This window comes from Abramis brama, assembly GCF_963993115.1.
Source record: "Abramis brama genome assembly, chromosome: 6".
In the NCBI taxonomy this organism is placed as follows: Eukaryota; Metazoa; Chordata; class Actinopteri; order Cypriniformes; family Leuciscidae; genus Abramis; species Abramis brama.
In genome coordinates, this window is record NC_139968.1 from 17,017,937 (window position 1) to 17,034,025 (window position 16,089).

Below are 16,089 nucleotides of genomic sequence, written 5' to 3' on the forward strand. Positions count from 1 at the left end.
ATACTGTATAATGCAACAAGGCTTGCTAAAGTCAACAGATTTTAATAAAATATCTACCTATGTCTAAATATCAGAAACTTTGATCTGTTTATGACAAAGGAAGATTATTTTAGGTTGTAAAATGGCATGTGGTGTGACTCCTCCAAAACTGTATGTTTGTGAATTAATAGTTTCATCACATGACGTGTCATTAAATCATTGAATTAACTTGTAAACGTAATGTAACATTTGGGAAACGTAAAGCCTAAAAGTGAACTTGAAGCTACAAAACATGAAGATGCTCATGTAGTGGAGAGTTAACTGTCTGCCCAACAACAAATGGGTAAAGAGGTTTTTTCGGCTTCAGAAAAAGGAAGGAAATATTATCATCTGTTCGCCTGGTCAACTTCAGACGCTGACAGCACTTTTGCAACGGCACACAACTTCTTCATAGCTGGAGAAATCTGCAACATGTAAGTATGTGAATCAATCATTTCAATTTGTTTTAAGAAAATTGTCTTAACCATGTTCAACAAATACAATTCATGTAGGAGTTATTGAGATAAATGATTTGAAATTATTGTGTGCCTCTCTCTCCACATTTTTTATTTTTTTTTCATTCTGGACAAACAAGTGAATTATTTTCAAAGTTTAAGCATGGACTTCAGACTCATATCACTGATCCTACTTATACACATCTCGGGTAAGATTATTGTGTTAATGGATTGTAGTGTATCAATGTCTTATCAAAATTAAAATATCAATATACTTTAGACATTTTAGACATGAAGGAGAGTTGCCTCACTGCTGTCATGTGGTTTGTCATATGATGATCTTTCCTTCATCAAAATCTTTGGTCTAAGTGTTACCTTTTTCATCAGGTTCTCTAACACTGGACTGCCTCTCGGTGACCCGTGAAGATGTTTGTGCTCTGAGTGAAAGCCCTGTGCAGCTGAGATGTTCTTATTCCAACATCAACATCAAAACTGTGTTCTGGTTCAGCCGGAAACAGAGTTCAAACTGGAGAAAGAGTGATGAACCTGAAGATTTGACTTTAGACTCGGACTACTCAGGACGGGTGAAGCAGGAGTTCAGAAACGACTATTCAACTCTCACAATATCAGACCTGAGAGAGAGAGACTCTGGAGAATATCAGCTCATGTTCATCATGAAGGACGGAGTTAAACGTCTCAGCTCAGCCGCCTTCAATCTAACAGTCACAGGTGAAACTGAGTCTCATTTGAGTTTTCATTTGTAATGGGATCAATTATTTTGTAATTCTTTATTTTAATTTAGACCTGCAAGTGAGGATGAATCCTGCATCTACAGACCCGAGCGATCAGAGAGTAAAACTGACCTGTGATTCTTCCTGTGATTTGACGTCCAGACCGCAGAATTACTTCTGGAAAAAAAATGGACAATATTTAAATATTAATTCCAGAAGCATTTCTGTTCCACCCAACAAAGCTGATGGCAGTTACGCCTGTTTACTTACTGCAGATTTTAAGAATTCCTCCTCTCCTGTGTGTGAGTGTGACACTTGATATGTTTATTAATAAGCACTAATATAATATCAGTGTTCATACATGAGTCTATGTGGACACGTTTAAAGGTTTTTTCATATCAAGATGATTGTTCATTATGAAAATTCTTTGCGATTTTCTCATGCAGTTTGTCTGTTCAAATCAAAGTGTGCATTTGAGACATGGTGTCTGTCCCAGTACCCACACTTGCAGACTTTGCACTTGACCCCTCATCTGTTTGCATGATGTTTTTCTTGAATTTGTGACAAACATTCATCTTCTTGTGATCAAGCCTTAATAAAGCCTTAATTATGACTTTCACAACAGGACTCTGTGTCTCTTTCAGGTATTTCTAAGAGTGGCTGCTGGGATGTGTCTTACTCCTCTAGAAGAGTCTGTGCTTTGATGGGCTCAACAGTAGATATTTCCAGCACATACTCACATCCCTCTGGTTATACTGTAAATAAAACATTCTGGCATTACGGTCCTCCTGGTGACTCCAAGGATCTGCGTGAGGAGCATCAGTTCGCTGGTCGTGTGGAGTATGAGGGAAACACACTGAGAATCAAAGAGCTCAAGATGAACGACTCTGGAGAATATCAGTTCAGGATCATCACCGACAGGACAGAAGGAAAATACTCTGGATCACCTGGAGTCATTCTAACTGTTACAGGTAACTGCTTATGCAAAATTGAGTCCAAAATGTTTCCTGTATAATTTCTAATATGCCTTTGTGTGTATGTGTGTGTGCTTTCTTCAGATGCGCAGGTGATAAGCAGCCCAAACATGATATCAGAGGGACAAGAAGTGATATTAAGCTGTTCAACTAAATGCACTCTGAACAACAAACATACTTACATCTGGTACAAGAACGGACGGCAGGTAACGGATGGATCCACTAAAGCCAACAAGCTGTACCTGGACTCAGTCAGCAATGAAGAGCTTCAAGAGTATTCCTGTGCTGTAGAAGGTGACACATCTCTCATGATACGTGTGCTTTAGTCTGAAATGATTGCTGCATTAAGATGATGTACTTGATATGTAATTATTGTTTCGATGTTATTAGTGTATTTTAAATTTTTTGTGTATCTGTAACTTCTGTCTTATGCTAGAAACGAACACAGCTTTACGGAACGCCGTAATCATACTGTCCGTGTTTCTGATCCTTGCACTCATAGGAGTCCTGTGGTATAGGTAAACAATTGTTTCTATTATGCATTCTATTTTTCCCTGAGGTCTATTTGAAATATTTGTCAAGGGAAAAGTTGCATGACCATGGCCCTCTTCTATTCTACTTAACGTTATGTTCTCTCGTTTTTAAAAATAACTTGCTTCCTCCTTATTGCTTTGAATGTGTGGGCCAAGTTGCTGAGCTTCGGAAAGTCATAGCTGTTGTGTAAATGTGGTGATGGTTAATTTGTCATGGTTTTGAAACAAGCTGTTTTTGCAGCTTGGTTTCAGTAGGTCTGTTTGGATTGGGAGGAAGTTTTGAGTTTTAAAATGTATATAGTTTGTCTTCATAATACATTGAACTCATTCAATCTTAAGATCCATTAAAAAATAGTTTTCTTTTGACATGCTGCAGTTTAAACAGGAGGAGAAGGAATAATTCATCTCAGGACACAAAGGATGTTGTACAGGTGAGAGCATCTGACCAAACAGGTTATTTGACACACTATGCTTAAAGATATTTTGTGTTCTGTCACTGATATTTTGCATTCTGCTCTCTTTTCTCCCTTAACTCTCAGTCGGGTTCTACTACACTGTATGAAAATGCTGAACCCTTGTCTAAGGTCTGCACAGAGCAAGTTCACAAGAAGGATCAGGACGTTTATTATTCAACTGTTAATTTCAATCAACCTCACATGAAGAACACATCTTTGGCACCTACTGCTGTACATTCAACCTCAGCTGATGTTCATTATGAATCTGTGAAGTTCAGTAGACCCTCAGTTTAGACCCACCATTAAACTCAACTACTGCCATATTGTGAACAAGCTTTTGCTCTTGTCAAATGTCTATGGCTGCAAGTTGCAAGACTTTTGTTTAAGACCAACAGGAGATCACATATTACACCTATGCTTAAGGCTCTTCATTGGCTTCCAATTAGTTTTAGAGTACAGTTTAAAATCTTAACCATTACTTATAGAGCTTTGCATGGTCAAGCTGCCTCTTACATCCAGGATTTATTGCACGTATACACTTCTGGTCGCTCTTTGAGGTCTTCAGGCCAAGACCTTTTAACTGTTCCTAGAACACGTTTTAAAACAAGAGGTGACCGAGCCTTCTGTGTGGTGGCTCCAAGGCTCTGGAACTCTCTTCCATTAGCCTTGAGAGCTTTGGACTCTGTGGAAACTTTTAGAAAACACCTTAAGACACATCTTTTTAGACAAGCATTTAACTAGCAATATGGTTGTGTATGTTATGTGTGTTATTTTAATTTTGTGAAGCACTTTGTGACCCTTCTTGTCTGTGAAAGGTGCTATAGAAATAAAGTTTACTTACTTACTATGGATGTTCTGTATATTTGTGTAGTTTAAAACAGAATTTTACTTAAATTATCCAAAAATATGGAGGATTTTGTAATGAGGGACTCAGTAGCTGTACATAGATGTATTTCTCCTGAATTTTAATCTTTATAATGTATGTTTTTTCCAAATACTTTTGAACATTGCCTGCTTAAATTGCATGTATGTGTCTTTAGATGAAATAAATAAATTATCTTAGATCTTAAAAGATTTTTATTTCAAATAAATGCTGTTCCTCAATTTGTTCATAAAAAAAAAAAAAAAAATCTCTCGAAAAGAAACCATTATGGTTTTGACTGTATTTTTCTTCAAATGAATGCAGCCTTGGTACATGTAATCTTTTCAAAAATATATAAAAATCTTTCTGGAGCTAAACTTTTTAATAGTAGTGCATAGGCATATTCGTTATGATGCAAGTCTGCAAGCTGTTTTTGGAATATGATTTTTATTTCTATAAAAAGAAAAAGGGAAGGAAATGAAATTGCTAAACATATTCCAGTTGCAAAAGTGTAATGGGCGTGTAGTCTGTGGTTTTTTCTAACTATATTATATATTTACATTTTCCAGTTTACAAGCAGCAAAAAAAAAAAACGTTCAAATAATTAGTATGTAATGCAAAAAAAGACTAATACTGGTCCTCATAATGTTTCCCTGGATTCTCTTGAGTCTTACCTTTTCTACTAGTAAGATATGTGCTAGTCAAATGCACTGGTTTGTCATATCCCTAAATATAAAATGTGTTTATACAACCTTAACCTTATTACTAATTACCATGAGTCGACACCAAGGGAGGAGTGTAGTGGAATGTTTTCAAGAGCTGTTGCTCAACAATAAGAGTGTAAAACGGGAAGAGTTATTTTCACATCAGCAATCATTCTAAAAGGAGTGAAAGAATGGATTTCATCTCCAGATTCTTATCTCTGATCTTACTGTCACACACTCCAGGTAGGATTCTAATGATCCTGGTGTAATAAATCCAGCTTAAAGGAATAGTTCACCGCAAAATAAAATTCAATTACTCACCCTTGAGTATTTTTAAACCTCCATGACTTCATTGACACGCAAATCAAAATACTCTAGAAAATGCCCCCCCCCCTGTCTATTCAATGATAGTCATTGAGACCCAACGTTATTTTGCACCCATTGAATTTTACTGTATGAAAAATAATAATAATAATAAATAAATCAGTCAGTTGTTACATTGCTGAAACAGTAAATCTCCATTTTTAAGTAAACTATTTTTTTCATTATCAGGGCTAGACTGTTATATTTAACAAATAATCTTTAAAACTCACTCTGGGATCTATGGTCCCATCCCCCCAACTAGGGCAAGAACCATAACTACCATCAGATAAGATGGTTTTATTGCTGTTAAAAATGTGGTCATGTGGTCAAGACTGAGGCCATAGGAAAGACAGAAACAGACCTTAAAACAGACTTTCCTGCATTAATTTATAGACGAACTGATCTGAGCATGCATCCCAGGACATTGTGTGTGATCATTTTATGTCTTGTGTACTGTCTCTTGCATTTATATTTGTCTTATGCATGCTTTATGAGAGAACTACAAGTTAATGTAACCCCACTTATCGTGTCTCCTATCTAATTAATCCTCATTTAATAACTCACTTTAGCGTACATCGCCTTCTCATAGAATGCAGTGTATGTTTGTTATATCTATCTGAGTATAAATAGACACAAACGGCAAGGCCTATGTCTAACCACACTTGAGACAGAGTCATAAATCCTCCCAAAAGAGGAATTTCTCGCTTGGAAATTCCAACTTTCTAAATGGTCGAGCCAACCCTGAGAGGTGGGACCTTTCTCAGGCTTTAAATTGCCTTTACACAAGCCCTTCCTTCTCTTGGCCTTCTCGGTATGTACGGGTTGCTGTCCTGCGTGGACTCACAACCAGCCATTTGCTCATTCAGGAGAGAGGACTCTCTCAAGCACAACAGAATCAAGGATAACATCAGGAGTTTGGCCCAATTTCTTCATTCAATGCAGAAGAAGTCAATCGCAACTCCAACCATCAACTCTTCCGACTTCATCCCTTCTCCTGGTTGCTCTGCGTGGCCTCACAATCTGCACTCCAGCCATGTGAACAGAGTCAAACAAACCATGCAAGTTCATCAGTATTTTTTCATTCAGCGCAGAAGAAATCGATTGAGACTCATGGAACCATCAAAATCCTTCTTCAGGAACTTCAGCAAATGCTTGCACTGCAAAGGCCACGCAAGTATACATTTAATGAGGTGCTCTGAAAATAATAAGCTGATGGTTCTTTTCATAGTTCATAGTTCCATTTCCTGCTTCTGGTTTCATTCTGTCACTTACCATTTTACCCAAGTGGGATTGTATGTATGTGTGTTTAGATTAGTTATGTTTGTGATTTAGTTAATAAAACTTGTGCACAATAAGTATTTGGTTCTGATCCTCTGCTTGCAACAAAATGTATTTTATGATTTAGATTTTGACTACAGTCTCTTAGTAGTACTGTACAGTTTTTTAATATACTGCAATGGAAGTTATGTCATAGGATCCAAACTTTAAAGCTCTTAAATTCTCCTCTGTTGCCTAGATGAAAAGTTTCCATAGTTCTTGGGCAGAATCCAAAGTTTAACTGTAACAACAACAACTAAGATAATAATAATAATATTACTAAATATAACTATGGAAGCCTCTTTGTAATGAAAGTTCAGGCCCTCGGGCTTCAGCCCCACCTAGCCCTTATGTTAATCCAGCCCTGAGTACCCTGTCCTGAGAGTATTACTGTTTGGAGACGGCAAAATCTAATATATATATATATATAAACTTGTCTGATTTTATTCTCTGCTGACATTTGATATCTTGTGCTGCTAAAATATAAGACATTCTTAACAATATTTAGCTTTTTATATTTACTGTTGGCCAGAGACATACATCATCATGTGACTTTCTGTCTTTCTTAATGTTAATTCATGCTGTTGGTTATTGAATGCATCATAAATGTATCTTTGTATAATTTCCCATAATCCTGTGCCTATTTCAAAAAAGGGGGATCTGATCATTGAAATTAATATATAAATGTGTGTGTTTCATTAAACCTGATTAAACATTGATTCACAGTTAATTCAGGAAAAATGATCAAATAATATTTGCCTTTAATTTATACTGTTCTTGTCTATTTAGATTTTTATTTAATGTTTCTAAAAAATAGGTAATGACAGAGCTCAAGGTTTAATTAATTTAAACTTATTAATAAGATCATGTAACATAATGGCTAATACTGACTTCCTGAATTGAGATTGACTAATCATTTTCAGAAGCATAAGCATCTCCTTTTTTTTTTTTTTTTTACTAGTTAGTAAGAACATGGAAGGAAATGAGATCAGCAGAGTCTTCTAAGATCAGCACAGCTTCTAAAATAGACAGTGGAAACTACAACTAACATCAGAGAACAACAGCAACACCTAATGTAGGTAAATCGCCTCGGTTACGACTGTAACCTCGGTTCCCTGAAGAGGGAACGAGCGTTGCGTCGAGAATGACGCTATGGGGGAACGCTTTGCGTGATGACGTCTTGAAGCACATGTAAAATCAGTCCAATGGTGTAGCGGGACGTCAGAGGCGGGTGACGTCACGTACCAGGAAGCTATAAAAGCCGGCCCGAAACAGAAAACGAAAGCTTCGTAAAAGTCTGAAGTCGAGCTGACAGGCATGAAGGAGATATGGCAAGGCGACGCAACGCTCGTTCCCTCTTCAGGGAACCGAGGTTACAGTCGTAACCGAGGCGTTCCCTTTCAAGGGAACTCCCGTTGCGTCGAGAATGACGCTATGGGGAACGTCTATACCAACGCCTCCATAGCTACGAATGTCTGTCCTGTGTGTAATCTAATAGAGCAGCACTAGGATGACAAAACATGAGACCCTGGAGCAGAGTCTAGATCCAAAGAGTAAAATCTGACGAAAGTGTGCGGTGAGGACCAGCCTGCCGCATCACAGACATCCTGTAGTGAAACTCCTGAAATAAGGGCCTTAGAGGCCGCCATACTCCTTGTAGAGTGCGACCGGACAGCCAAAGGAGAAGGCTGCCCAGCCGCCTCATAAGCAAGTGAGATAGCCTCGACCACCCACTTGCTCATTCTTTGCTTAGACACCGGCCCTCCCTTGTTAGGGGAGCCAAAGCAAACAAACAACTGATCACTTCTGCGCCACAGGGCAGCTCTGTGGACGTAGGCGTCTAACGCCCGAACTGGGCAAAGCAAATTATTAGCCTCCTGGTCCGCATTCTGGAAGGGAGGAGGACAGAAGGCCTGCAGAATAATAGGTCTGGCCACATTAGTGGGGACCTTGGGGACATAACCCGGTCTGGGATGGAGAAAAGCTTTCACCATACCCGGAGCAAACTCTAAGCAGGACGGAGCAACCGACAATGCTTGAATATCCCCAATTCTCTTAAGAGAAGAAATGGCAAGAAGGAAAATAGCTTTCAAAGTCAGAAACTTTTCCGAAACCTCCTCAATGGGCTCAAAGGGGGCCAGGGACAGGCCTTGTAGAGCAATGGACAAGTCCCATGGCGGCACCCTAGAGCGGACTGCAGGCCTCAGCCTCCAAGTGCCACGAAGGAAACGAGATACCAGAGGGTCCTTCCCCACAGACATTCCACCCAAAGGAATGTGGTAAGCACCTATGGCCGCCACATAGACCTTTAAAGTGGACGGGGTCAGACCTGCAGTGAACCGGTCCTGCAGGAACTCCAGCACTGTACCAATTGGGCAGTGGACTGGGTCCAACCGACGGTCACTACACCAAGAAGTGAATACTCTCCACTTCAGGGCATAAAGTTTCCTCGTGGAGGGAGCTCTGGACTGTAGAATGGTCTCAACAACCTCAGTTGAGAGACCTGACTCTATGAGCTGGGCCCCCTCAGAGGCCAAGCCCACAGGTTCCACAGTTCTGGGCGGGGGTGAAATATTGAGCCCCCTGCCTGGGACAGAAGGTCTCTCCTGACGGGTAACTCCAGAGGATGCCCGTCGAGGAGGGAGACCAGATCGGGAAACCATACTCTGCCCGGCCAACGCGGGGCTATTAGAAGCAGGCAAACCCGGTCCCTGCGAACTCTCTCCAGAACTCCCGGGAGCAGAGCAACTGGGGGAAAGGCGTACAGACGTAGCCTCGGCCACGTCTGAACCATAGCATCCAGTCCCAGAGGAGCTGGATGCGTGAGGGAGAACCAAAGTGGACAGTGAGACGTCTCTCGAGACGCAAACAAATCCACTTGTGCTTGGCCGTACTCCCTCCATATCAGCTCCACCACCTCGGGGTGGAGCCTCCATTCCCCGGGCCTCGGCCCCTGCCTCGACAGAGTGTCTGCTCCTATATTCTGAACCCCGGGGATGTAGGCTGCTCTGAGTGACAGCAACTTCCCCTGGGACCACAAGAGGATATGGCGTGCCAGATTTGATAATGGGCGCGAGCGCAAACCCCCTTGGTGGTTGATGTAGGCGACTACCGACGTGTTGTCCGTATGCACTAACACATGGTGTCCCCTGAGGTCTGTGACAAAGCTCCTCAGAGCCCGGAAGACAGCTAACATCTCTAGGCGATTGATATGCCAGGAACGATGATGGTCTTCCCACAGACCTTGAGCTGAGCGACCCTCCAGGATCGCTCCCCAACCCGTGAGGGAAGCATCCGTCGTTAGCAGTCTGCGACGACAAGAAGCTCCCAACACTGGGCCCTGGGACAGGAACCAAGGTTTCTTCCACATAACCAAGGCACGTAGGCATCGCCGCGTGACCTTGATTGTGCGAAATGGGTTGCCCCTCGGGGAAAACCCCCTGGTCCTGAGCCACCACTGCAGGGGCCTCATGTGCAGCAGTCCAAAAGGTATCACGTTGGAAGCTGTGGAGTGGAGAAAGCACACTCTTCTTGGCGTTCAGCCGTAACCCCAGCTCTTTCATGTGGGCGAGAACAACATCTCGATGTTGAACCGCCAACTGATGCGACTGAGCTAAAATCAACCAATCGTCGATGTAGTTCATGATGCGAATCCCCTGAAGGCGCAGAGGCGCCAGAGCTGCATCCATACATTTCGTGAAAGTGCGGGGTGATAAAGCTAGGCCGAATGGAAGAACACGATATTGGTATGCTTTGCCCCCGAAAGCAAACCTCAGGAACTTCCAATGACACGGACGGATGGAAATATGGAAATATGCGTCCTTGAGATCTATCGTGACAAACCAGTCCTCGGACCTGATCTGTGGCACGATCTGTCTCAATGTCAACATTTTGAGCTGCATGACTGACTCGTTCAGAACTCGAAGATCCAAAATGGGACGCAATCCCCCGTCCTTTTTTGGAACTATGAAGTACCGGCTGTAAAACCCGGTTTCCCTGTCGGAGGGAGGTACATATTCTATGGCCCCTTTCTCTAACAGAGTGTTTACTTCCTGTTCCATAACCAGAACCTGCTCGGGGCCCACCACTGTGGGTAGGACCCCCATAAACCGAGGTGGGCGTTTCTTGAATTGTATCTGATACCCTTTTTCTACGGTCTGCAGGACCCAACGAGAAACATTTGACAGTAGCTTCCACGCTGTCAAAGATTCTACTAGAGGTACCAGCCTCTCGAGACTGGTTTCTGGATTTTGTTGTTGTTGAGCAGTCAATTCGACGCCCTGTAACGGCGCACCGGCAGGGAGCGACCGAACAGACTGCTCTAACACCCTCCTCGGAGGGGGCGGGCATCCCGAGGCCACTACGTTTCCGGGTGGTCCTTGAGATATGTGCTCGCCGGAGACCGCTGCGCCCTGTAACACCGATGGCGGCAGGGTTGGCAGAACGGTCCCCTGAGGGTACCGAAGAGAGACGGGCACCGTAAAAAGAGGTGTTAACCGCTCTGCTTCGGGGGGGACTACCCTCATTAATCCTGAGCCCTCGGACGTCAGGATTTCTTCCCAGCAGCCTTCTTGGCGGTAATAACGGTCCGCAGATCCGTTCTACCCCTCGAAGACTGCTGGGTTTGAGCGCGCCCTCCGTGTCCCCGAGATTTTTGTGGGGGAGCACGGGAGGACACGCTCTGCTTCTGAGTGGCACGATGCTCAGCACCCTTTTTAGAGGAGTGAGGCTGCTCCCGCTCAGCAGCCTCATAGAAAGAACGGCGGGGAAGAAGCTTTTGAAGAGCAGATGCTTGTTTAGCGGCTTCTTGTGATTTTGCAACCGCAATATTTACTGCATCCCCAAATAACCCGGCAGTGGAAACCGGAGCGTCTAACAGAACATGCTTTTCTTTGTCCTTAATATCGCTCAGGTTGAGCCACAGATGCCTCTCAGTAGCCACCAGGGCTGCCATAGACCGCCCGATAGATTTAGCGGTCTCCTTGGTGGCTCTGAGAGAAACATCCGTGGCTCTGCGCAGTTCAGCCACAGTGTCGGGACCGATTCCCCCGCCCTCCTCTAAATCCCCCAATAATTCTGCCTGATAGGCTTGTAAAATAGACATCGTATGCAGACACGCTGCAGCTTGACCAGCGGCTGCATACGATTTATTAATCAGGGAAGATGTCAACTTTACTGGCTTTGAGGGAAGTGTAGGAGCCTTCAGGGAAGATGCCGTTGCTGGAGAGAGATAGCCCGCGAGCGTCTCTTCCACCTTCGGCATCTCCCCATAACCATGCTCTTTATATTGTGAAATAGTGGAATATAGAGAGGTGTGTGGTGTGTAAACTCTGTAAGAGACTGGTCTCCCCCACGATCTCGACACCTCGGTGTGGAGATCGGGGAAAAACGGCAGGCTCCTACGCTGGGGCTGAGCACGAGATGGCAGGAAGCGTTCGTCGAGTTTGCTTTTTGAACGAATGTCCTGCCTATCCTCTGGCCACTCAATAGACAATCTGTCAACTGCTCTCGTGATCACATCGAGCAGTTCTTCAAAAGCATGAGACTGAGGTGGCGAATCCTCAGACTCAGCATCAATACTTACAACATCCAACTCCTCAGAGCTGGATAGTTGCAGTATTGGTGCCTCTATCGGGGGGGAAGAATCCGCAGCGCGTGCTTCCACACCCTGATGAGAGGCACTGGATCTGTCAGTAAGAGGCTGAGATAAGGCAGAGCCCGTCTCAACATCCACTGACAGATCCATTTGCGAACCCCAGGTCTGAGATCGCCGCCGAGCCTCAGCCGCGGCGGGACCCGAGCCCTGGGGAACGTGGTCGGGATTGAACCGAGCCAACCGGGATCGGAGCGTCCGCAATGGAAGCGCACAGCAATGCACACAGTCACCACCCTCGAGTGCTGACTGGGCATGCTCCTCTCCCAAACAAACAACACAAAGAGTGTGTGTGTCACCTCCCGTTAAATAACGCGGGCAGGGATGGACACACACTCGATACTGCTGCTTGCTCGCCATATCTGAATAAATATATATATATATAGACAGACAACACCAAATAACAAGGACAGATTTCAACACAGAGCGCGACTGAAGACTCAGAAAGCTTTCGTTTTCTGTTTCGGGCCGGCTTTTATAGCTTCCTGGTACGTGACGTCACCCGCCTCTGACGTCCCGCTACACCATTGGACTGATTTTACATGTGCTTCAAGACGTCATCACGCAAAGCGTTCCCCCATAGTGTCATTCTCGACGCAACGGGAGTTCCCTTGAAAGGGAACTAATCTTTAACTGCATTAGTACATTAAATGTCATTTTAAGCATGACTTTCTGAAGTGTGTTAATGTATTCATGATTCTGACTGTAAAGTCAAACTCAATCAAACTCTGTGAGTGTTTTATTTTTCTCAGGACGAGCAGCTCTGTGTGTTTCACTGAACATCTGAATGTACAGAACATGAACTCCAGACTCTTACCTCTGATCCTGCTGCTGCTGCACAATACAGGTTTGAGAATTATTCTGTCTTATTTTCCTCTCTCATGTTTTAATTTAAATGTTTTTATATTTATATAAATACCCCCTTCAGGCTGATGAAAGACTCATCACCCTGTCGGGGGTTTATAAGAGATAACAACCGGCTGGATGTACATTATTCCTTACATATTTGCATTTTTGCATGATTTTGAAATGCACTTATATGAATAGTAATTCACATAGTATATATCTGAACATATTATGACCTACACATTTTCTATAGCGCCTAAAAAAGGTATAAAACACATCTGCAGTTGGCAAGGGTGAGGATGAGGTGTCATACTGTGATGAGGAAGATAAGGTCATAGTGACATTGCAAATCCTGCAATGAGAGAGTGAGGGTGAGAGCGAAGATGGAGATGAGGATGTGTAATAACTTGATATGATAGCTTGATGATATGGTTTGGTAATACTTGTGTCCCACTATGGTACAATGTTGCCTGAGAGCAACAGCTGGATATGAAATGTTACTTTTTATTAAATATGAAATTTGTAATACATTAAAAACTGGATCAATGTGTTTGTTTAAGTGTCTGGTTAAAAAAAAAAAATATATATATATATATATATATATTTATCATTGTTATAGTGTCCAATTTTAAGCAGGAAAAACACCACAAATAATTTTTTCCTCATTGATATCATATTGCGTACCATAGAGGGATAAATTTGAACTAAATTGATCATCATGGTTGGGTGTGTGTGAGCAGCAGAGTCTAGACTGGATCTCTCCTCTGTCTGTATGTAAACTTCATCTCAGTAATGAAATGTTTTCTTGTTCAGGCTTCGTCACATTGGACGTCTCTGTGTCCTGTAGTCCAGAGAATATTTGTGCAGTGAAGGGGTTTCAGGAGACACTGAGGTGCTCTTACTACAACACCAACATCAAACCTGTGTTCTGGTTCAGCCGGAAACAGAGTACAAACTGGAGAAAGAGTGATGAACCTGAAGATTTGACTTTAGACTCAGACTACTCAGGACGGGTGAAGCAGGAGTTCTTTTACACCTATTCAACACTCACAATATCAGACCTGAGAGAGAGAGACTCTGGAGAATATCAGCTCATGTTCATCATGAAGGATGGAGTTAAACGTCTCAGCTCAGCCGCCGTCAATCTAACAGTCACAGGTGAAACTGAGTCTAGATTCTGGTCACTTCATCTGTTTTCATTTGTCATGTGATGAAGTTTTTCTTATTTTTTACTTTAATTCAGAGCTGCAGCTGAGAATGAATCCTACAGACTCGAGAAATCAGAGAGTAAATCTGACCTGTGATTCTTCCTGCACCTCTGGAGTTTGGTATTACTGGATGAAGGATGGACAGTATTACATATATACAGTGTCTCGTGACATGCTTGTGTCACCCAGCACAGATGCTGGCAGATATTCCTGTGATCTTGATAGTAACCTTAAACATCCCTCCTCTTCTGTGTGTGAGTGTCAAATAATACACACAATGTGGTACTGTTTGTTCATCCATGTGTATATTTAAACATGTTTTAAAGTAAGTGTGAGTTTCACATGTTAATCTGTGTCTCTTTCAGGTATTTCTAAGAGTGGCTGCTGGGATGTGTCTTTCTCCTCTAGAAGAGTCTGTGCTTTGATGGGCTCAACAGTAGATATTTCCAGCACATACTCACATCACTCTGGTTATACTGTAAGTAAAACATTCTGGCATTACAGTCCTCCTGGTCACTACACGGATCTGCGTGAGGAGCATCAGTTCGCTGGTCGTGTGGAGTATGAGGGAAACACACTGAGAATCAAAGAGCTCAAGATGAACGACTCTGGAGAATATAAATTCAGGATCATCACCGACAGGACAGGAGGAAAATACTCTGGATCACCTGGAGTCATTCTTACTGTTACAGGTTTGATAACATTTTAATGAGAAGATTCACAGAAAATTTTACTGCCATCAAGTATACTATATTCCATTTTATAAAGTTTTCGTTTTCCGTGTCAGTCAAAATCAGTGTTAAGCCCAACTTGAAATACTACTTCAACTCTGTTTTTCAGATACGCAGGTGATAAGCAGCCCAAACATGATATCAGAGGGACAAGAAATGATATTAAGCTGTTCAACTAAATGCACTCTGAACAACAAACATACTTACATCTGGTACAAGAATGGACGGCAGGTAACGGATGGATTCACTAAAGCCAACAAGCTGTACCTGGACTCAGTCAGCAATGAAGAGCTTCAAGAGTATTCCTGTGCTGTAGAAGGTGACACATCTCTCATGATACGTGTGCTTTAGTCTGAAATGATTGTTTCTCTGATAGTCATGATTCACTTCTTTGTGTTGTGAAGATCCAGTGGACAGCACAGCGTTCAGCCATTATACAGTCATTCTGCTGGTGTTTTTACCTCAGTTTCTCATAATAGCGGCTCTGTGGATGTGGTGAGTAAAACATCCAGTGAAATTCACAATTGAATGATGAACAGTGAATATAATTAAATTAATTCAGATTATAAGAATGTAAATTATGATTCAACAGGTTTTTCATCAGAATGCATCTAATCTCAAAGCCAAACTGAAAATGAAAGTGAAGGTGAGAAATGATGTATATAGAGAATCTGCTGTAAGACATGCATTGATAAACACAGTGAATGTATTTAATGTCTTTCTTTTTGTCTGTCTCAGAATCTGATGTTCCACATCTGTTCATCTGCTGTCTGTCCATCAGAGCTGGTGGAGTGATGATGTCATTGTGTTCTTCCATTGTGAGATCATCACCTAGCAACAGTCAGAACTATCAACAGTGATACAGTGATGTCATAGTGACTTATCAATGACTGCACAGTCTTCATTATCAAACAAAACGATAGTACAGATTTTAGTCATCCATTTCTTTTCTCCTTTTTCTAAATGTAAGAAGTGCTTTCAATAAAATAAAATAAATAAAAAAAATAAATAAAATTTTTATTTATTGATGCATCCTAATGATGGGGCATAGCGTTTGTGTTCTGTTTATCTTTATCTTATAATTACTTTATACTTGTATTAGTGTGCACTTTCATTTTATATTTCAATAGAATAACTGCAACCAGAGTAATGATGCCTGTTATTGTGGGAAATAATTTAACAAGTAGTCAAAAGCTGGTGATGAGGATTAAGAACAATGCAGCTCATAGACTTCTTTGC

General features: G+C 42.1%; 2 protein-coding genes across 4 annotated transcripts; both read left to right on the top strand.

Annotated features, from left to right (window-relative positions):
- The first annotated feature begins 387 nt into the window (after positions 1 to 387).
- Positions 388 to 4,238, top strand: LOC311084446 (sialoadhesin-like). 2 transcript variants are annotated; one of them, XM_084116462.1, is made up of 9 exons: positions 388 to 456; positions 614 to 682; positions 861 to 1,202; positions 1,276 to 1,506; positions 1,849 to 2,175; positions 2,263 to 2,472; positions 2,615 to 2,696; positions 3,088 to 3,142; positions 3,251 to 4,238. In XM_084116462.1, coding segments are annotated over exons 1-9 (1,527 nt in total). In that variant the 5' UTR covers positions 388 to 455; the 3' UTR covers positions 3,461 to 4,238. The 2 variants fall into 2 exon arrangements, with proteins under 2 accessions (XP_083972588.1, XP_083972589.1); XM_084116463.1 differs by having other exon boundaries at positions 390 to 452.
- Positions 4,239 to 6,152: 1,914 nt separating this feature from the next.
- On the top strand, positions 6,153 to 15,886 carry LOC311085239 (uncharacterized protein). Of its 2 annotated transcripts, none has more exons than XM_084117671.1 (10): positions 6,153 to 6,285; positions 7,374 to 7,491; positions 12,818 to 12,912; positions 13,725 to 14,069; positions 14,155 to 14,373; positions 14,485 to 14,811; positions 14,960 to 15,169; positions 15,255 to 15,345; positions 15,443 to 15,496; positions 15,589 to 15,836. In XM_084117671.1, the coding sequence occupies exons 3-9, from the start codon at positions 12,864 to 12,866 to the stop codon at positions 15,480 to 15,482; spliced, it is 1,281 nt and encodes a 426-aa protein (XP_083973797.1). In that variant the 5' UTR covers positions 6,153 to 6,285; positions 7,374 to 7,491; positions 12,818 to 12,863; the 3' UTR covers positions 15,483 to 15,496; positions 15,589 to 15,836. The 2 variants fall into 2 exon arrangements, with proteins under 2 accessions (XP_083973797.1, XP_083973796.1); XM_084117670.1 differs by having other exon boundaries at positions 6,154 to 6,285; positions 7,374 to 7,487; positions 15,589 to 15,886.
- The last annotated feature ends 203 nt before the right edge of the window (positions 15,887 to 16,089 follow it).